Here is a 22379-nt window from a genome sequence, read left to right on the forward strand (position 1 = left end):
GAACTCTCTAACCTTATGATGGGAATCTTGGCTTTTTGATTACTGATCACCAGCACATTATTTTCCTGCTGCATCCTGTTATGTTTCTATGGAGGGGCACCTTTACTCCATTTTGTTAACTATTTTGAGTATAAAAAAAAAAAGGAATATTTGGTTCCACTCTGTGCTAGACTTCTGTAATTCTGTTGTCACCTTTCTTCCTTTTGTCTGTTAGGATGCAGTAGTTGAAATGCTCTATAGTTTGAGATATGGAATAGAAACTTTAGTGTTTTATGTGTCTCAAAGCCTCTTTTGTGTTTTGCTAACGGTAACGTTGCTCAAAAAGGTGCCATTTTTCATGCCAAAAGAGGGTGTCAATTTTACTTCTTGTGCCTCAATGGCAGCGATTCATGCTCAAGTTTGCCTACGTGGATTAAGCGCTAAATACATATCTTCTCTCTGTTGTCAGAGGGGCTTTGCTTTTCCTCTCTAAGTGGGCACAAAATCAGCAGAAATGAGGCATTATTTTGGAATTATTTTTTTTTGTCTTCCATTTGCTGTGTTTGTACAAGAAAAAAGTGTTGTCACCCAACCTATACCTAAGGTGTGTCCGATAACGCAGGACCATGGAATAATTCTGGACATAGATATTGCCGGCACCGCCAGTGGGCTGGAACTACTTGAGCTTTCGAGCTCAGAGATCAAGGCCAGGATCTTTTGCTATTTATTTTTCTGCGACGTAGCCTATTATATTGTATCTGGGACACATGGTTGCAGGAAGTTCCCATCTGGGATTTTGGAAGTCATCACTGCTTCAACTTGTGCTTAAATTACCTCCATAAAATAATTTGATGAGGCTAGGAATCATGCGCTGGTATTTGAAGGAGTCAAAAAATATATATTTTTTTCCATCATTTGGTCCCATTCTTCTCTGCCTCTGAGCCGTGATGTCAACCGAAGAAATAAAGATACTGTCATTTCCGTTAGAATCAGATTTATTTCCTCTAAAAAATATCAATGAACTGTTGAGTTTCAATGCTCATGAAGGCTTTTAATCCTTGCCTATTCATTGGTTATGATCAGCGACCAATCCGTGGATTGCCTTGGAGTGAATCGTTCAACTGGGAGATGGGAAGTTTTGCCACGTGTACTCTGTGGTTGCACCACCATAGCACGAGATAAATGTGTTTGTCATCAAACATTCTGGCCAATGAGGCCAGGTCTCTCTTGGAGTGAGCTGATCTCAGTTGGTGATGATGGTGGTGGTGGCAATAAACAAATCAAGTTGAGAAAGACTAGAATGCTGAACTATTCAAACTGCTATATAATAGTCCTGTGTCAGTCATGTACTATGTTTTATGCACGTATGTTTGAATCTTTCTTAGAGAGTTGGGATGAGTTGGACGTGACAATTGAATACTGTCCACCAGTCTCCTACTCCACCAGTCTCCATCCTAGACTGGCAGTCAGATTGAAAAAATTAGTACTCTCCTCAAGCAATACTTGCGGCACTTTGTGGGTGCCATCTAAAGGGATGGGGTGAAGCTGCTCCATATAGCCCAAGTTTACTTCCCTACTGTGATTTTCTAATCCAACTTATTTCTGTATCTTGACTAGGTCAACAAACTTGGAGACCCTCTCTCTTAAGGCTTCTGCATTTGATTGAGCCAGGCACAAAAAAAAAAAAAAGAAAAGAAAAGAAAAGAAATGGCTTTTACTTCAAGAAGAAAAGGATGGCTCAATTATCATATACTTTAATACCAAAGATTATCACAAAGGTGGTGGCAAGTTGAACAGGTTGTGTAGTGGCATTCTCTGGTTCTCTGGAAATATATCAGTAATGGGAGTCTATATATTTTCTTACTGTGAGATATAGAGAGGGAGAAGGCAAGCTCTCCTTGTTTCTAGCCCTAGCAATCCACACAATCTAGTTTACATCAAGTTTTCGGCTTAACCTGGTGCTGTGGGCATTGTGGCAGGACATGGGATGATCATCATGAAGATGGACCTGCTACCTCTCAATGAGTGCATTAACTGGAGTATGAGATTAATGAATCCAGGATGTTGGGTTTTCTTGCTTGTTCTTCTCCGTCAAGTGTTGGTCGTATCAGCAGAAACAGACCCGCAGGATGGTATGTATGAATTCATTCTCAGTTTCTCACTGTTAATATTGTTCCTGCTTAATCTTTTTCTCATTTGGATTGACAATGAGAACCTTTTGGCATTCCATTTGTGTGTGAATGGGCCCTTGCATGTTCATGGATTTCTCAGAACCAAAAAAAAAAAAGACAAGGAAATCAGATGGAAAAACCAGGTTTATTTCTGTAGTAACAACTGATAGCACATCCTGTGATCAACTCAGGATGGGGCTTGTGGGTTCTGTTTGTTAGTTTTTTGCTAAGAAGGGCTGCTTCAGGGATACCAATGAGATGCTTCTGACTTGGGGATAATTCTGTGCTCGTAAGCATTCGAATTCTTTCCCATGACATACTTAGTAGGCCAGGCAAAGATTGACAGGATTAAATCTTTCTTACCAGTTAGGAAGGCAGGATATGCAATTCTGTTCTAATTGTCACTGTACCAATTTTAGCACTATATAATCCAGATAGACTCTATTCTGTATCAAAGATGAACATGTCCAAAAATTTGTGGCAGCAATTGGTGTGTTTTCTTTTGAAATATAATGAAAATGACAGGGTTAGTCCAGTGTACATTGCTTTTGTGTGAAATCATAATGGAACATAGGTCTCTGAGTCTGATGAATCTTTTTTTGTCCTGCACAGCTGATGCGCTAATTTCCCTTGCCAGTTCGTGGGAGAACCCACCATCCAACTGGATCGGTTCAGACCCTTGTGGCGACAATTGGGTCGGAATCAGCTGCAACAATTCACATGTCATTGCGATGTAAGGGTGTTGCCTGATTCTCTACAAGTGTTATGAGCTTATCTATAGGTGTTGCTGTATATCCTATAAACATTTTATCATGATACATGTTTTTCAGAACACTCTCAAGCTTGGGACTGATTGGGACACTTTCTGGAGACATTCAGTCTTTAAATGAACTGCGAGCTTTGTAAGTTCTCTAATATGTGGTGATCAACCTCTTGCATTAAGGACTTGATGGAACTTTATATCGACTTGAAAGGATATTTTACTTTCCATGTTTATTGTTTCTATTTAGTTGTAGAGGTGTGAAACAGGGTTACACTCCAAATTCAAGATTATCCCACTCATAATTTGTTGAATGCACTCTTTCTAAAGATGGTTGCCTAGAAGGCCCTGCCAGGGTTTTTGCCTCAAAATTTTACATCATTTTTGAGAATAGAGTGTGAGATTGATTCATAAATGAGTATTGGACGTTGCCAAGTCAATATTTATGATTGAATTACTACATATTTTTGGATATATTATATTTCATTTATTGGTTGATAATTATTCTTTTAGGTTTCTCCCAATATTTGTTAGTTTTTTTTTTTTAATAATATTTCATTTTTCGCGCTGCCGTGACCTCTAGGCACCTGCCTAGGTGCTGGGACACTGTAGCTGCTCGTTGCTGCTTGCAGTTTTTGAAAACAATGGTTGATCTGATACTTCTCTCTCTCAGCTGGATTTAGTGACTCGTATATTTTTACTAATAATTCTTCATATACTACACTATTTATGATCAACTAACCCATGCAGGGATCTGTCTTACAACAAGGGTCTAACTGGGGGGATTCCAGCATCAATTGGGAGTTTAAGTAAACTTATAAACCTGTAAGCTATGTTAGATGATCTAGGTTGGTGCAGCTATGAGTATCCTTGCCGGCTGAAATGCTACAACTGACATTCTTTATTTTGTTTCCCTTTTAGGGTTCTTGTAGATTGCAGCTTTTCCGGTGAAATACCTCGTGAAATAGGCAATCTACCAAGGCTGGTCTTTTTGTAAGATCCGGAGCTCCATCAAGATTTGGTCATTTTCTTTGTTGGTCTACTGAATATGGAATTGACGATATTTGCATCAATTATTATTATGGTTATTTTCCAAGATTTTCTGCATTAATTTCAGGATCAAAAAAAAAAAGAAAAAAAAGAAGCTTATCCATATTGTAACCATGCCAATTTTCTATTGAACCATAGGCAAAGATAGATAAAGGAAAAAATTCTTTATGATGTTAGTGTTACATACATAATTGCCAAAATTCTTATATTAAGGTGAAACAAGAATATTTTGTGGAAATGGGTACTTCAAGTCTTCAACCAAGATTTTCTGCTTCTGCTATAGCAGAACTTTGGAGAATTTTCCTTTCGAGACTTTTTAGAAGTGAGGTTTGTATTTTAAGAGATCTGAAAACAAATTAAAAAAAAAAAATTAGAATGAGATGATCAAAAATTGTGACCTTAGAAAATTTCTTTAGGATAAATATATATTCGGATATGCAGGCAATAATTTTTGTTGTCAAGAATTTCTTCATCAGTATCAGGACACATAGAAAACCACGGTGCTTGTCTAGTGCAAGTATGCAACTGTGCTAATCTTGCACCAAGTAGTGGACGAATTAACATGAACAAAAATGATTTTATAAGTTAACATCAGATTACTGCCAAAAATCTTAAGAGAGGTGAAAAGAGAATACCTATTCTCCAACCAATGATTTTCTTCCTTTCTTCTAAGTTCTTACACAGAAACTCAATAATATCTCAAATTAAGACATTTTAGAAGTGACTATCTTAATTTAAATGGATAGGAAGTAAATTAGTTATTTTACAGTGAGTTTCTGAAAAGATTGTGGCTTAGGGCAAAAAAGAACAAAAGATCTCTACTTTTCATGTATCATGAGCAAACAATTCCATGAATATGTGTATAAGACAAGCCTTCCATATTCGCAGACCATATAAAACCATTATTATATGTATCTTGCCACGTACATCTGAAACTGAAGCACATATTTCCAAGTTGTGCTTTTGACTTTGTAAGAGTAGATATATTAACTTTGCAATGTAGGACAATATTCTATTGTATGAACCTCATATCTACTGGACTTTGCAATTTTTTTGAAGTCCTTAGTTAATGAGACATTAGAAATTTCAACCTCCTAATATTTCCTCTCCCAATAAAACACAGAATGAGATTACATACCTGAGATAATTAAGTTTTTAAAGAAAGAATTGTCAAGTGGAAATTCTTTTTTTTTTTTTTTTTTTTAACTTACAAAATAGTCACTACATTATTTTAGCCCAAAAGGAACTTCTTATCTTGCAAGATATTCACTCTTTATGTTACGTTGTTTCTGTTAGATATGTTAAGCTTGATATACATGATTGACCCTTTCCCTATCAGCTTAAGCTTTTGGGGTCAATTGGTTACTCAACATGGTAACAAAGCTCAGTTGTGCTGGAATTCCATTATTTATTTAATTGTCCCCATTTATCTTTTTATTTTTGTTCTTGTCTATTTCTGATTCATCTATCCCTTCCCCTATCAATTTAAGCTTTTGGGTTCAATTGGTTACTCGACAAATATCTTCCATTGATGTCTACAGAGCTTTAAATTCTAATAGCTTTACTGGAACCATACCCGAAACCCTCGGTAACTTGTCAAAACTTTATTGGCTTGACTTGGCTGACAACAAGCTTACTGGAACAATACCAGTCTCTGATGGCAATAAACCTGGTCTCGATTTGTTGACCCATTGCAAGCACTTGTAAGTTCCATCTTCTCTAACCTTGATGTCAGCAAGTTATTCTTTACCATCGTTTAGCATTTTGGATAATTTACATTTATATGAACTGCAGCCATTTTGGAGCGAACCAGCTCTCTGGTGCCATTCCAAGTCAACTTTTTCACTCAGACATGCGACTGATACATGTGTAAGCTTATGAACCTTCTCTGAAGTATGTAAGTTTTTAGATATTAAAAGGTTGTAAAAAGAAATTCTTGCACAGTCGAAGTTTCAATAACTCATTTTGTTGCTTAGGCTTTTTGATAACAATAATCTTATGGGAAGCATCCCACCTACTCTGGGACTTGCAAGTCAGCTAGAGATTCTGTAAGTACTTCACATGCATTATTGAACGAAGACAAACACAAATATGAATTCACTAAGCTTCTAACATTGATTGTTTAATATTTGGACAGCCGCCTGGACAGTAATTCATTAAGTGGTCCTGTTCCTTCAAACATTAACAACCTCACCCAACTTGCAGAACTGTGAGTTAATTATTTGGCCTATGCTATATAGAATTATGGTGTTTATATGCACGTCCAATTTCTAGTTAGTGCTTTCTGAAGATGATCATCTTTCATTCCAGGCATCTAGCAAATAACCAGTTGACTGGTCCCTTGCCAAGCTTATCTGGCTTGAATGCGCTCAGCTTTGTGTAAGTAAATAATAGTATTGGATGAATTTTCCCAAAGTTATAATTTTTGAGGATCAAGAATAATGAGATCTCCCTCTTGCTATTGGGAGCTTTAGAACAACTGAAAATAGAAACCATGGATCCAACTTGAAATTTATTTTATGGTCTGAAGTCTGTTCTTAATGTCTAAATGTCATGTGCAAGCACATTTCAGTTTTGGAGACCATTTGTTATCTATTGGTCATCTCTACTATGTGTTAGACTGTTATGAACTTATGATTCTATTAGTTGTCAGCTAATCAGTCAATGATCTATACAGGGACATGAGCAACAACTCCTTTGATGTATCAGATGTTCCACGTTGGTTCTCAACCTTGCCATCCCTGACATCATTGTAAGTAGATACATAAATATATAGGTAGATGGTATGTGCGCATACATTTGTGCAATCATGTGATCATGCATACATGAATGGAAGGATGGATGTGTTATGCATGCATGAATGTTTGCATCTTTCATATGTGCATGTTGAATGAAAAATTTTGCCTGCATTCTGAAAAAAATACACCCATTCTTCTTTAGAAACTTACAAAGAGCAATGTGTTGCAAAATTAGGGATAGTAGAATTACCTGCAGACTGAAGGTCACTTAATACATAGCTTTTTCATGAATCTTCCAATCCTTCTTAACTGCAGATTCTTGGAATCCTTACAAATTGAAGGGCAGCTTCCAGCGGCTCTATTCAGCTTTCCACCATTACAGACTGCGTGAGTATTTCTTGGTTAGAATTGCTCTCTCCCTCTCTCTCTCTCATGGGTACAAATATATGAAATATCAAAGTTTTACCCAAATTTTGTAGATGACCTACATCTGTACATAATAAGCTGATGACCTTGTTGATGCAGGAAGCTGAGGGGAAACCGATTCAATGGAACTCTAGACATTGGCACAGACTACAGCAGCTCACTTAACCTTATTGATCTGCGGGACAATGATATCACTCAGATCACATTAGGTGGAGCAGGATTCACAAAGCAAATAATGTAAGGCACTGCAGAATTCTTTTCTGGTATGTGCCTAAGTGAGTAGAAGATCTGAAGATAAATTTATTCCTTTTCTTTTTGGGATCTCTTCCCATTGTGGGGAATATTAGAAGAATAAAAGAGATAATCATGCTTAAGAAAAGGATTATTTCCCCTTACATTTTGTGGTGGTGGGGGGAAGGATTATATAGTATGCACGCATTGGGTATAATCTTATATCATATACACACACCTATACATGTATTTGTATTTATGTGTGTAAGAGAGAGTAAAACATTTGAAAGTAATTGTTTTATTTCTTTCCCCAGATCATTGCAGGAAATACTAGAAGTACGGAAGAGATAATCTTTCTTTTTTTTTAATGAAACATGGAGGAAGTAACATACTTCCCCCCACTCAATTTAATTAATTTTAAGTGAGTATACGTACAAAAGGAAAGAAAACCTGAAGAGGTACAAGGGAAGAAAAATGAAACTAAGATGAAGCAGAAAAGGATACACAAGTCCAAATTTGACGATATCCTTCGATCAATTTTCTAGCAACAAGAGTTCCCGTAGATGAAAAGAGAAATCATACTCAAGAAAGGATTCCCCTCTTACATTTAGTGGGAAAATGAATTATAGTTTGCATGCATTAGTACCATTTTATATCATATACAATATACATGCACATATACATGTGCGTGTAAGCTGGAGGCACGAAGGAGATGATTGTGCTTAAGAAATCACTTCTTGAGAAAAAATAACAGTTTGCAATTTTTCATGCAATGCTACAATTGTTATGTCATAACCTACCGACTTTGCATTCTTATAATGAGTTATTTGCAGGCTTGTGGGTAATCCAATTTGCAATCGAGGAGGAACCAATCTCCAATACTGCAAAACTTCAGAACAATCTGCTCCTCCATATTCAACTCCACAGAACTGCATTCCTATTCCTTGTCCATCCAATGAGAGTCTCAGTCCCACTTGTCATTGTGCATACCCATATACTGGCACTCTATGTTTTAGGGCTTATTCCTTTTCAAACCTTGGGAATGACACTATTTATCAAACCTTAGATGATGCTCTCCAAAGTTCATTACCGGAGAGGCTCCTTGTGGACTCAGTGTCTCTTCAGAATCCTTTTGTAGATTCTGATAGCAATCTGGAAATCAGTGTGCAAGTCTTCCCAGGTGGCAAAGATCGTTTCAATGAAATAGATGTTTCTACACTTGGTTCTTTTTTCAGCAACCAGACCTTCAATCCTCCATCCATGTTTGGGCCTTACTATTTCATAGCACAAGATTATGCTGCTGCCCATGGTAATCTATCTAGACCTAATCCTTTATTCAGCTTCTCTAAAGCATATCTGATGGGCCTTTTTATTTTGTTTTGCCATGCAATTGTGTATTATCCAGTTGTGGCATCAAGTGTAAAATCAAATCACCTGCCTGTGACTATTGGTGCATCAGTTGGTGGAGCAGCTCTTGCTTTTCTATTGACTGGTTTTGTTGTTTTTGCTATTAGACACTGGAGAAAAACTAGAAAGGTTGAAAAGAAAAGCCAATCTATTGGTGAGATGTCAAAAACTCAGTCTGGATTTTAAGCCTTCTCTGCTTACATGCATTTTATCGGCATCGTCAATTGATAGATATGCTTTTCATGTATAGCATCTCTTGATCGCACTAAAAGCAGCGGTAGTATTCCACTTTTAAAAGTTCCAAGAATGTTTTCTTTCGAGGAACTAAGGAAGTGCACCAATGACTTTTCAGAAGCCAATGACATTGGAAATGGTAGTTACGGAAAGGTACTCCCTTCTTCTTTTGCAGGTATATTTTAATTGTTATTGATACTAATTATGCCATACCCCAAATTCGGATATAACACGATCATGCTATCGAGAGATACCATCTTCAATAACACGAAACCTATCAATCATAATTAATTGAAATCCAATACAAATTAAATATAAAAAAAAAATTCATGATGAATTAATTAAATTAAGATTGGTTCAAAGCATTTAAATCCAAAATCAAATACCAAATCCATATCTCAAAATTCATTAATAGTTAACTACAAGTCTATGATTATCTAATAAACTACGTGAACCCCTATATCTGGATCCTTCGTTGTGCCTAACCTTATTCCTTTATAAAATAAAGAGAAAAATAAAGAGGTATGAGCTACACCAGCTCAGTAAGCAAAACCTATGCTTCTTTACTAGATCAAGGATACGTTTTTCTATGTAATACAATATTGAAAAAATAATAAATAATACAAATTAAAGTTTTTTATAGGACATATAATAAAATAAGTTATATAATTAGTAATGCATACATAAATCATGAGCATTTCATTCATGAGTATTTCGTAAACATGATGCTTCATAAGTTATTCTTGTCATATATTCATATCTTATTTTAAAATCTCATTCACAGATATTTATGATATGATCACTTTATACCCATGACAAAACTATTATTGTAATCAACAAGATATCATAATTCATATTTGTTACCAACTTTATACCCATTGGTATAGGGACATTTGTTGATTGATTCCACTTTTGTGAGGCTGTCATATCAATCTGAGGGTCTTCAAAATATTTATATATTTCTTTAGAACATTAGAACATATACATATATAGATGGGAAAACACTAAATCATATAATCCAATTTGTACTTCATAAACAAGTTTTTTTCATAAAAATATTCATGAAATCAATTTTTAAAATAAAATATTAATTTTCAAAAGGTCATATGTATAAAAAACATAAAAATTTAAAAATAAATAAGGAGCATTAGATCCACTTACCCTAGATCTTCAGACTTCATTAGAAGAATCAGCTAATCTTATTTAAAATATTAAATTATAATTAATTTTTTTGATTAATTAAATAATAATAAAAAGAAGCTATTAACCAGATAATCGGTCTAATAGACCATCTGGGCACCAAAGTGATTTAAGATCTTCTTATCGGGGCAGGTCCCTAAAAAAGGAAGGCATGACTCGATACAAGATCTATAGGTCTTCTTAAAGTGAGAAAGTAGGTGAATAGAGAGAAAATAGAGAGACAAAGTGGAGAGAGAATCTTTGTATCTCTCAAAAGAGGAATCTATGATCAATCATTAGAGGTCACATCATGGTGACTCAATAGAGATTAATAGTGACTAGATTCTATAAATATCTGATAACAATCGAATTGGAATCCAATATATTGCACGGATATCGAAGTAATTTCAGATCTTTTTGAATAGATCATCTCAAGTTTATATTAGGTTCGTGGATCAAATAAAGAGAGAAAGAGGGAACAGAGAGAGAAACTCTAGAGAGAATCAAATGAGAGATATTTTCGCTCTCCTTTCTTTTCTTTTTTTTTCTTTCTTCTTCTTCTTTCTTTCTTTGGTTGAACAGGAGAGAATGTTGGGAGGGTGGTGGCTGGTGCTCCTGCGGGGTGCAACGGCACAATCGGAGGTCCGGTAGTAGGCAGCCAATAGTGATGGGGCAAGGACAGCTGACGACGAGAATTAGCTGGAGGAAAATCACAGGAAAAGACCCAAAAATAGGGGATTTTGGGCTTCTCTTCATTTTTGGCCATCAGCTATTTGCTGGCAGTTGTAGACTTGCCATAAAGGGTTGTGGGGAGGCCAGGTACTCAGTTTAGGGCTCGACTTCAAAGGACGGTGATGCTGGTGGTCGAAAAAAGTAAAAAAAAATGCCAAAAAAATAGATGATTCTTTCTTTATGATTTTTCAACAAGATCGGTGGTCGGCGATGATGCCAAATGCTAGAAAGAAGGGAAAGAGAGAGAGGAGTGCCGGTCTTCATCGTGAAGTGTCTTGAAAGGGGAGAGGGGATTTATAAAGGATTTCTTAGGATTTTTGGCAGCCTTAGGAGTTTAATTCAAGTCAGATTTGGTGAGGAAGAAGACTCCCATTAGGAGGCTTCATTTTTTTATTTTTTTTTCATTTTTTTTGCTTCTTTACGATTCGTGCGGCTGGTATAGGTTATCACAAATTATACCTATATATCGCATGGTTAGGATGCAAAATCTTTGAGTGCTGTGAATTTGCACAGCTTGCGTAAATCATATGAGAAATGAAAAAAAAATAAATTAGACAACTGTTATGACCCTGGCTTACATACTTTGAGGTGCTATTTGGTAGGGGTGATATTTCACATCACCTCAGTGATGTGAGTTAGGTGATGTGATCACCTTGTTTGGTATTGTAAAATCCCATCCAGTGATAAAAGATCCAGTGATAAATATGGTGATAGCATCACTGCACAATATAGTGATGCTATCACCAGTCATACCCCAGGTGATAGCATATCATCAGGTACTGGTGATGTGCTGAAATTATTTTGGGACAAAAACATCCTTGGTCAGTAAATTGAGAGGAAAATAAAAATTCTCCTTATTTTTTTCTATAGATGCCTATCTACTAGATATATTTTTTATTTTTTATTGACAAGTTTAGTTAAATGATATGGATATCTTTTGTTTATTTATTAGATATCTATTTTATTTCTATATATAAATATGGTTAATTGGTATGGATAGATCATGCTAAATCTTTCATGCTTTTCTTTTTGTCAATTTATTTTGATGGGCTAAATCATTTCTAATGGGCAACCCTGATATTGATGGTCAAAATTGGCTGAACCTAGTAAAGCTTGATTATATATAATATTATTGTAATATCATTTTAATAGGTTCATCAAAATAAATACCTATAATAATAATAAATAAATAAATAAATAATAATATTATTATTATTACCGCTATATGTTTTTGTGAAGAGTTATAAATGAAGAATGTTTAATCAAGTTGTAGAGTAATTATTATGCACTAATGTATCAGGCTATTTATGATATTTTATACACTATTTAGTGATATATCAAATACAGTGAAATTTTATTTTATTTTAGTGATATATCAAACATGATGATTACATATCACTTCAGTATTTGCATATCATCCCAGTGTTCATATCACCCCAGTGATCATATCACTCTAATGATTACATCACCGGTGATATACCAAGCACCTGAAGGATCAGGAATAATAAAACGAAAGGGAACGAAACTAGGAAGTATAAGAATTGGAGAGAAAGGGGTGAAGAATAGGCTGCTTTGCTTCAGCAATCTGTCCATCTTCTGTTGCTCATGATTTGTGAGAAATAGACTGTAAACCCCTATAAAACATGGCTAGCTCTTGATTTATGATAAGCAGGATGTAATACCCTACAAAACATGGCTGACCCCATGCATGATTGCTAAGATGTATTTACACCATTTACTTGCAATTTGACAGCTGTAGCTAGCCAGGCACACTCTCCTTAAAATTTGAACTTATGTATCCTTTCTGTCTGACTTGGAAAAGATAAACTGAGAAACTGATGTCACAAATGACAAGAGCCTTGGCCAGGAACAATTTCTTAGTTGTCGCATATTGAACCACATGAATTTGCCCATGATATGAGCAATGCACTGAATAACCCTGCTGAATCTACCAACTGCACTTTGCTTCTTGCTTCTTTGTTATTGGATTTGCGATATGATGTGTAATGCCTGAAAGTCGGTCTCCCCTCAAGGGAAGCACTAACACATTTAGGTTGAGGAAGATCATGCTTGTACATTCTGTGGTTTAATCGCTAAGACCACTAACAAGATATTGTTCTGTTCAAGGTAACACACATTATTGATCACTGCATCCCTGTAAGAAGCCCTTAGAGTCTGCATAAATTTTCTTATTGTGATCACAGCCTTCTATATATGCTTGTATCATCAGATAGATAAGCTTGCAACCTTCTATTATACTCTTGGGTCATCAGATGAGTCCTCTTGATCCCTAGCAAGTTCAGCATTAGAATCACAACATGATTTTGACTGGTCAAGTTCCAAACATTTGATTGTCCTTAAGGATGCTGTCATATTTCCATTTTGATAAACTATGGCATCTGATTAACTTTGGTATTTTGATTCTTCGAATGGAACTATTTAAATAGCACAGCACCATGCAGAAATTTTTTAGGAACACTAGTCTTCTGTACCAGCCTTCTATACCAGCCTTCTAACTGCCAATAGGATGTATTTGGACCAACGTAATGATGATGCAACAGAAATTGTATTTAACAAACACTGACTGCTTTTTTATGTGACTCCCTTCGAAGCCTGTATGCTGTCACTAGCTTGTTGAACTAACAGGCTAAGCCTTGAGGACTTTTTTTTAGAAGATAAATAGCCTTATCAAATCCACACAATTTGTATACCCCCTCCCCTTTCCAAGCAATAAGATCGAGCAATTGTTGTGTACCCGCTGTATTAGATATATATCTTAGAAGCCAATATGATTAATACATTGTAATAATTCTAGGGCATAATTTTGTACTTAATATATTGATATGATCAATAAAAGGATAATTTCTTTTTCATTCAAATGTGATGTGTCTTTGAATCGTCCATGAAATTAATTTCGATACATATTCTCAAAGTGTTGAGAATTAGAGACATGTATTTAATTCTTAAATACTCTCGGTCATAAGATCATCATGAGGATGGTGATGGATTTGGACAGACTGGTACATAAATCGCTTTCTTCGGAATAGATGAGTCTCTGGTCTATTGTGTGGAGACACAAGGCGACAAGTGTGGGTAGTTGTTAGAAAATAACTAGTACTGAGCGTGATCATACGAGAGATCACTTGGATTTCTATTCAATCGTCAGTGATTGTCTCGATGCTATAGTTGTGTGACTGATCCTTTGACTTGAAATGGTATAGCTGCTCGTAGTGAGACTGCTGAAGTTTTACCGATACATAAACATGAGTCTCAATGAGCCCTTGTAGTGAATGTTGGCGACAGTTGATCCACTGTAGGAGTGGAGTGCGCATCAAGATAGGATCTATCGACCTTGATAGAGAGGAGTAGTCTTATAGGATTTGAAAAGCTAAGTCCAAGAATCTATGGCCATAATAGTATGATTGATGGAAAAGAGTTTTCATAAAAATCACAACTGGACTTGAGCTAATCAAATCTATCATATGACTGATGTTGAGATTTGACGATTTATCTATGACCTGCCATCTAGTCAGACTCATGATAGAGGGACTGAATCACACGTTAACTATATCTAGACGTTCATTTCAGTTCTACTAGATTGCCACTACATACTGCTAGGTATAATTGATGGATTGTGAGAGCTCATTAGGATCATTCTGGATCGACAATCCTTTCTGAGTTAGAGTGGAATTGTTCCGATCTATTAAAAAGAGTTTCAATGATACAATGATAGAGATCATTGTATATCTCACTACCAGATAGAATTGAATGTATGGGATCACACAACAAAAAGATTAGGCCTGAAATAAGTAATTGAGCTTATGAAGTATCAATTGAGTTTAGAGAAACCCATTGGGTTCATGATAACCTTGCTAGCATATGGTTGGACCCAATTTCTCCTTCCATTAGGATTACTTATTTAATAAGATAATTCTAACTTAATTATCTGCTTATAATCTACATGAATAAGATTCATGAGAGTCCAATTGTTGGGTGTCTAAGGTTATGGATCATATTAATTAAGGGTGCAAGTCCTTAATTAATTTCTTTGGTAGTTATTTTTGGGTGCCATCTTGATTTGATCAAGTTAGGCATATCCATTGATTAGAGGACTTTTAGTTCTCTTATGGGGTGTCTCTTGGGTGTATTTTGGGATGTCTAATTATGGGTGCAAGGGTCCCAATTGTTGGCGCCCTAAGAGTCTCCTAAAGTAAGTTGGATAACTTAAGTTAATAAGAAATCCAATGCAAGTAGGACTTGTATTATGTGATTGAATAGAATTCAATCCTTGTGTCTATTTAAAGGGACCTCTCTTAAAGTTTCCAAAGGCTCTCCCCACGCCCTCTCTTCCTCTCCCTTTCTCTTCTCTTGGGCGTTTTACACGCCCATCCCTTGGGATGCGAGTCCCAAGGAGTTCCATGCCCAAAGTGTTGGGCGTCTCATAATTTGCTGGTTGCTGATGTTTTGTAGCAGCACAAAGCAAGGAGAAACTCTAGAGAAGAGGAAAAGAAGAAGATCAAGGAGAAAGATCAAGCATTGATCGCGATCCAAACTTCGTTCAGATTCAGCAGACTGAATTTTGGAGAACCAAAATTCAGATTAAGGAGGGCTGTTCCAGGCTGATCCCGAGTGGATACTCATAGAGGCTGGACACTTGTGCGGCTATGAGAGAACCTTTTCTCTTCCAGATCCAGATTCGAAGAAAAAGATTGCGAAATAGATATGTGATTTGATCACAATCTGAATTTTAGCATATATTAATTTCAGTATATAAGATAGATCTATGTGGTTTTATGTTTTTATGCATGCATAATTTAGATTAAAAATGTTTTAATCTTATTCTTCGCTGCGGTGTTTAGAAAATAAAGTTTTGAAACACATATGCATGTATCAAATCCCGAATTTCAACATGCTGCTACTGCCATTACTATCATAGCCAACCTTAATTAGTGATTGAGGAAATTAGAAATGCTAATTCCCTCCATTTAATTTCCTGAGCTGCTCCTACATTGCCTGTTGGCTGTGCCTGACTCCCTACAATTTAATCTTTATCAGGTACTCGGCAAGATCATTAGAGCTTAGAGCTAGTGGTCTCACTTGTTTCTAGTTCATTACCAGCTCCAGAAAGGAAGTGTATATTAAATGCCAAGTATCACACAGCACTTCATATTTTCACAATGGTTGTGCCTAGCCTGTCCCATGCGCTAAATGATACTGCAAATGGACAAAAAGAGAAGGCCACTTACAAGCTGAAACACCTAGTAGGGTCTGGAAGTGGCTCACTATTAATTGGATTAAGCTGCAAACTACACTTCAAATGAAGCTTCATTGATCAGTCAGGAGCATCATATTGGTCGAGGAGGCACAAGTGATTAGGTCATAGGTTTACTTCTCTTTCAACAAGAAATACAATTAATGAACTATTTTAAGAGCCTAGAAATAGTGAGGAGGACCAAGTCCTTCAATCTAAACTGGCAGTGGAAATATTGCTTTAGTTAGACAACAATGAAGCAAGGTTTAAAGTCTAGTACCAGTACCAGTGCACTATAATGCCAAGGACCAAGGAACATAATGGTACAGGTGTCTTACCACTATTATTTGGTTCTGCCAGTTCTGTACCTCAAACCATTAATGAAAGCATGTAGCTAGGCCAAGAATACCACATAAACGCAAAATTTGCAAAATTTAGGTGTTCTGCTCTGTATGCATAGCACGATCATGGTAACTCTTGATGAAACCTACTTCAAGAATTGCACACACCAAATGCTGGTAACAGGGACATAAATTGAGCTTGCAGGGATCTTAATAGAGTCAACTAATTATGCTAGGAGAGCACAAAAATGAAGTGGAGGCTGCAAGTATGACTCCTGTAGAAACCAGCAAGAGGTAATAAAATTTTCATGCCAATCTAATAAAAGAGGTAAGCTGCAAAATTGTGACAAGGATAACCGGAGAATGTATTATAGTCATCCATTGATCCTTTCCATGTGGCCAAAGACCTTCTAAAAACAAGTTCATATTACATGAGTGAGCTTTATATATCTCTTGCTATGAAGTGCATCAGGTAGTTTTGAAGCATTTCCTAGATCTGATGCATGGATGTTTAACCACAGCCTACATCTGGTACACATAACAGAACTTTCTTGCTACTTGCCATTGTAAATATTGAAGTACAGAGATTTTGTAATCAAAATAATTGCATAAGTTCTGCTTACTGCAAGTATCCCAGCCTCTTTTTTCTTTTCTCTTTTTTTATATTTGAAAGAAAATCATCCCTACTGCTAAAATGATTCAAAATAGAACTTGTCAGCCAGAAAGTCTTGCACTTGACAAGCATAAAGCAACTTAAGATTGTTCGTGACTACTAAGTTTGTATTATATGGTAATGAAATACATAGCCTTACAAATGATGCTCTCACATAATAATACAAAATGTCATGTTCTATATACAAATGAAGTGTTGTTTGTGACTTGTGATTTTGCCTTTCCAGGTTTACAGAGGAATACTTAATGATGGACAACTGGTTGCTGTCAAAAGGGCTCAGCAGGGATCCATGCAAGGCGGGCTTGAATTTAACACTGAGATTGAGCTGCTTTCCAGGGTCCACCATAAAAATCTTGTCACTCTTGTTGGTTTCTGCGTTGACCAAGGTGAACAAATGTTGGTCTACGAGTATGTTCCAAATGGTACCCTGAAAGAAAGTCTATCAGGTATTCCAAATACTTCTTATTCTTATATATTTTTTCATTTTAACTGAAAAAACTGGAAAGATAAGTACTCTGAATTTCAAAATAAGCAGAATTTTGATATTTCTTCCGATATTGTCGTTCTTTGATAAAGTTTGCCTGGACATCGCATGCTGGCTTAGTTAATTAATCATATTTCCCTGTCTTTATGATTTCTTGGACCCATGTCTTTTAACGAAAAGGCACAGAAGTCAGGAAAAAAGGGACTTATTTTAACATTTCTTGTAATATTTTACTTTTTTATGAATAACTGTTATTTGCGCTATAACAGTAACTGCGAAATGTTATCAAGGAGTCAGGGAAGTAACCAATTGCATTGAAAATTTTCAGAATGCTGTAAAGCAATCAGTCCATTGTTCATGTATCTTCATAAGAATCAAGCCTGATTGTCTGGCAAGCAGGGAGTCTCGATTGACGCTGTGTTTATGATTTCTTGGACCCATGTCTGTGATGCAAGGACACAGAATTCATGGAACAAGGGACTTATTTTAACATTTCTCATAATATATTACTTTTTTTATGCATGTGTTATTTTTGCATTATAACAGTAACTGCAAAATGTTACAAAGGAGTTGGAGAAGAAACCAATTGCATTTAAAATCTTCAGAAAGCTGTAAGGGAATCAGCAAGCAATCAGTCCATTGTTCATGTCTCTTCAAAAGAATCTAACCTGATTGTCTGGCAAGCAGCAAGTCTTAATTGACTTCTGCCTTGTTTGCCATATTTATAATAGAAAAGTTTCTGCAAGTGTCATATCTGTATGGTGTTTATAAATACACCTAAGGCACTTATGTTCTTGAATATCCGTTATGTTAACTTCTTATAGAAAATATGACTACATTTCTTATATTCAGTGATAGGTGGGATTATCTGGACCTGTTTTGGGCCTCGAACCTCAAATTTCATTTAGAGCCTCAGATTACCACTTTCGTGATACTCGGTTGGCATGCTCTTACTATCTTTAAGGTCTTTTTGGTGTACCCTTCTGGGGATATATCCTCATGCTGCCTAGAATTATATTAAAGTATTACTTGAAGCATAATTAGATTTTATTGTCATCTTATATTACTTGTATTTGGGTACAGAAATATGGTATATTGGTTCCTGACCTTAGTTCCTATCTTTACATCTGTCAACAGAATTACCATACCTTTTAACATTATATATATATATATCTCGAATATGTTAATAATTTGTGTCACCAATTTATATTGTTTTTATCTATTTGTTGTTGAAAATGAATTTTGCTTTTCATCTTCAGTCATCTGCATCAATGATTTAATTCACCGCCATACTTCATAGGTTTATATCTTTTTGTTGACTTCTCTTATGCAGGGAAATCTGGCGTTCGCTTAGGTTGGAAAAGGAGACTTCGAGTGGCACTTGGTGCATCTAGAGGTCTGGCTTATCTACATGAGCTTGCCAACCCTCCCATTGTTCACAGAGATATCAAATCAAGCAACATCCTCCTGGATTGTCATTTGAATGCAAAGGTTTCTGATTTTGGTCTCTCAAAGCCATTGGGAGTTGATGGAAAAGGATATGTTACCACTCAAGTGAAGGGGACAATGGTGAGTACATTAATATAAACTGCCAAAAATTTGATTTCTTTTATCTGTAAATATGAAAGATCTGAAGAGAACTTACATCATTCTATGAAAGAGAGAGAGTTCTGCTAGACTGTGTTCTGATCATGGTGCTTCTACCTTTTAAATCATGCTTGTTCTTGTCTTTGCAGGGATACTTGGATCCTGAATATTACATGACTCAACAGTTGACTGAGAAGAGTGATGTGTATAGCTTTGGTGTCTTACTCCTGGAGTTAATAACTGCAAAAAAACCTTTAGAGAGAGGGCGATACATTGTAAGAGAGGTGAGGGTTGTGATGGACAAGACAAAGGATTTCTACGGCCTTCATGAACTTCTTGATCCTGCAATTGGGTTAGGGACAACCCTTGGTGGGTTTGAGAAATATGTTGACCTGGCAATCCAATGCGTGGAAGAATCGGGAAATGATCGGCCTACAATGAGTGAAGTGGTGAAGGAGATTGAGAACATCATGCAGCTGGCTGGTATGAACCCAAATGCTGGCTCTGCATCAGCTTCATTAAGCTACGTCAGTTCAAGCAGGAGCCCTGTTCGTCATCCATATAGTAATGAAGGCAACTTTGATTACAGTGGTGGGGCACCTCCTTCCGAACTAGAACCCAAGTGAGTAGTTGTCTGCTGTTTGTCAACAAGTATTCAGATATTGGGGCTATTAGAAAATTTCTATCTGCTTAAAATTCAAATTGTCTTTAATCATTTGATGAACAACATATTTGATTTCTGAAAATTGGGGTCTAGCACTAAAAATATTTTAGTTTTTGGCACAAGCGCTTCGTCAATTATAGAGGTTTATTTTATCTTTCTTTGGGCTACCAATCTTTTAGCACAGTGGCTTTTGCATAACATCCACTGGATTATTGATTTTGCAAGCAAATATCAGTTTTCCTAGAATTTTACACTTTTAGATAATATTTTTTTGCAGGAAATGGTCATTTTTTCTTCAAGCTCAATGCACATTGACAGGTCCCCCAACAATTATGCCCTTGGACCTAAGTACAGGGTGGATGGTAGTCTAAACAAATGTGTGTTGGATATTGAACATGCACTGGGAGTTCAGCATATATGTATTAGGTGTTTTACATTAGCATATCACCTATATCGTACTTAGACACAAGGGCAAAATCATCTGGGGATCACTAAATGTTTATAGAGCTTGAGAAAAAAAACTGATTAATTGGGTTTTTATGCAAAATTCACTTTACCAAATGACATTCTCCTCTCTTTCTCTCTCTCTCATTTGAGACAACACACATACGTAATGTATTTATGTGTGTGCATAGCTGACCCAAATAACTGTGTAAGACTGGAGGCTTGTAGTTTTATAGTATTCACGCACACGCAAACACTAGTGCTATATATGTTTGCATGTATGTACATTTGTGGCTTTCTTCTCCCTTATTTTGTTTGACTTGGAGGTACTCTTCTCATTGCAGCTAAAGCTGAATGTTTGGATAGGTTATCATATGTTGCTTTTTAGCCTTGCTCTTATCATCTCTACTCCCTCTCTCTCTCTCCCCCTTCCCACCCCCTCCCTAATATCTTTTCCAATCTATAGTGTTTTGTGTTCTGAGGATTTTCTTCAACAATGTACTTCAGTGAAAACCTTTTGGATGCACTCCACCACCAAAATTCTTAGCATATGCCGCTTATCTCTGTATTCTAGCTATTGTCTTGACAGCCTTCCATCTTAAATGCAAGTACCTGAGAGAATGTCGTATCCCACTGTTTCTTCTTCTTCTGCTGCTGGGTGGAGATGAGCGTTAAACATAAATGAGGAAAATGGACACATTTAATGCTCACTCAAACTACGTGATTAGCCTTCAATGCTTGGAAACATTGAAGGTATCTAGGTGATTGGTTAGTGTGTGTAAACCTCTGTATCGGCCATTTGTACTGTAACCATGACCATACATATGCAAGATGGGTCTGATGAAATGTTCATTGGGCATCAGCCTTGTAACTGCATATATTGATGCATGCCCCCAATGTAACAACATATGCACTACTTTCTCTGCAAATTTTATATATTCGGGTCGAATCAGTTGAACATGTAAAAGCACAAATTACACTTCTATATATATATATATATATATTTTTTGATGAATTCTATGGTCTTTGTGCAGGTGAGAAGTGATCAAGATCATATCCATGTATATTTTGTGAATGCTGTGCTGTGGATTGTATTCACTCACTGTGGACTGTATTCACTTATTGCTTCAACTGGTGTACTGAGCCAACCAACCAGTGGCAAATTATTTTGAAGACGCAATGTTAACTGTAGTATCCCTTTTTTTTTTTTTTTTTGGCATAATAGACTTTGTTGTATGCGTGCATTCTCGTACTCTGGTTTGTATAAAATGTCAGTCAACTTCTAAGTCTTACTGTATCTGCTGTTCACTTGAACTTCTTTTGTGCTTCAGAAAGAAGTTTACTTGTTTATTACTTCTAAGTCCTACTTTTGTGCTTCATAAAGAAGTTTGTATAGAATGTCAGTCAACTTCTAAGTCTTACTGTATCTGCTGTTCGCTTGAATTTCTTTTGTGCTTCAAAAAGAAGTTTACTTGTTTACTACTTGAGATTATTAAAATATTAGATTTTATTTTGAATTTAATTGATATTAGCCCCTTTCCACCAGCTTATGCAAATGCTTGTATGTGCATGTACATGCTGCTTCTCAAGGTGGCAGAGCCTCAATTCTGGAGTCATGTTGACATGGGGTCTGGAAGAATGTTGTTATTCATCAACAACTGCACTATGCCCCTAGACATTCACAGTGCAGAGTAGCATGCAGTAATAACTAACCATTATGAAGTCAAGATTTAAGACAAAAATAAACTCTAACAGTAAATAACAGCTTATATCTCTGAAAGCCACTGCAAAAAAAAAAAAGCAAATATTTGATTTATTGCTACACTAATAAAACACTAACGTAATTAATTTAATAACAAGAATCTACAAAGAGAGCTGATTCATAAAGCACATAACAGTTACATGCTTGTCAAATACCTGCTGTTACCTGTTTCTATTATGGAACAGAAGTGTTCTGAAACTGTTAAAACAGCCATTATATAATATTATTATAAATATTTTGTGTGGTGGAAGTTGCTGTATGTGCAG

The 22379-nt window shown here is 36.1% G+C and overlaps 1 protein-coding gene across 1 annotated transcript; it reads left to right on the forward strand.

Moving 5' to 3' along the window:
* The first annotated feature begins 1054 nt into the window (after nt 1–1054).
* On the forward strand, nt 1055–21761 carry LOC140851463 (leucine-rich repeat receptor protein kinase HPCA1-like). Its single transcript, XM_073243002.1, has 21 exons — nt 1055–1343; nt 1959–2111; nt 2763–2883; nt 2981–3052; nt 3661–3735; nt 3832–3903; nt 5502–5663; nt 5755–5829; nt 5937–6008; nt 6098–6169; nt 6271–6339; nt 6638–6712; nt 7014–7085; nt 7224–7361; nt 8189–8664; nt 8761–8916; nt 9013–9149; nt 17399–17618; nt 18990–19225; nt 19393–19865; nt 21386–21761. The coding sequence occupies exons 1-21, from the start codon at nt 1055–1057 to the stop codon at nt 21387–21389; spliced, it is 3219 nt and encodes a 1072-aa protein (XP_073099103.1). The 3' UTR covers nt 21390–21761.
* The last annotated feature ends 618 nt before the right edge of the window (nt 21762–22379 follow it).

The sequence above is a fragment of the Elaeis guineensis genome, chromosome 9 (genome assembly GCF_000442705.2).
Source record: "Elaeis guineensis isolate ETL-2024a chromosome 9, EG11, whole genome shotgun sequence".
In the NCBI taxonomy this organism is placed as follows: Eukaryota; Viridiplantae; Streptophyta; class Magnoliopsida; order Arecales; family Arecaceae; genus Elaeis; species Elaeis guineensis.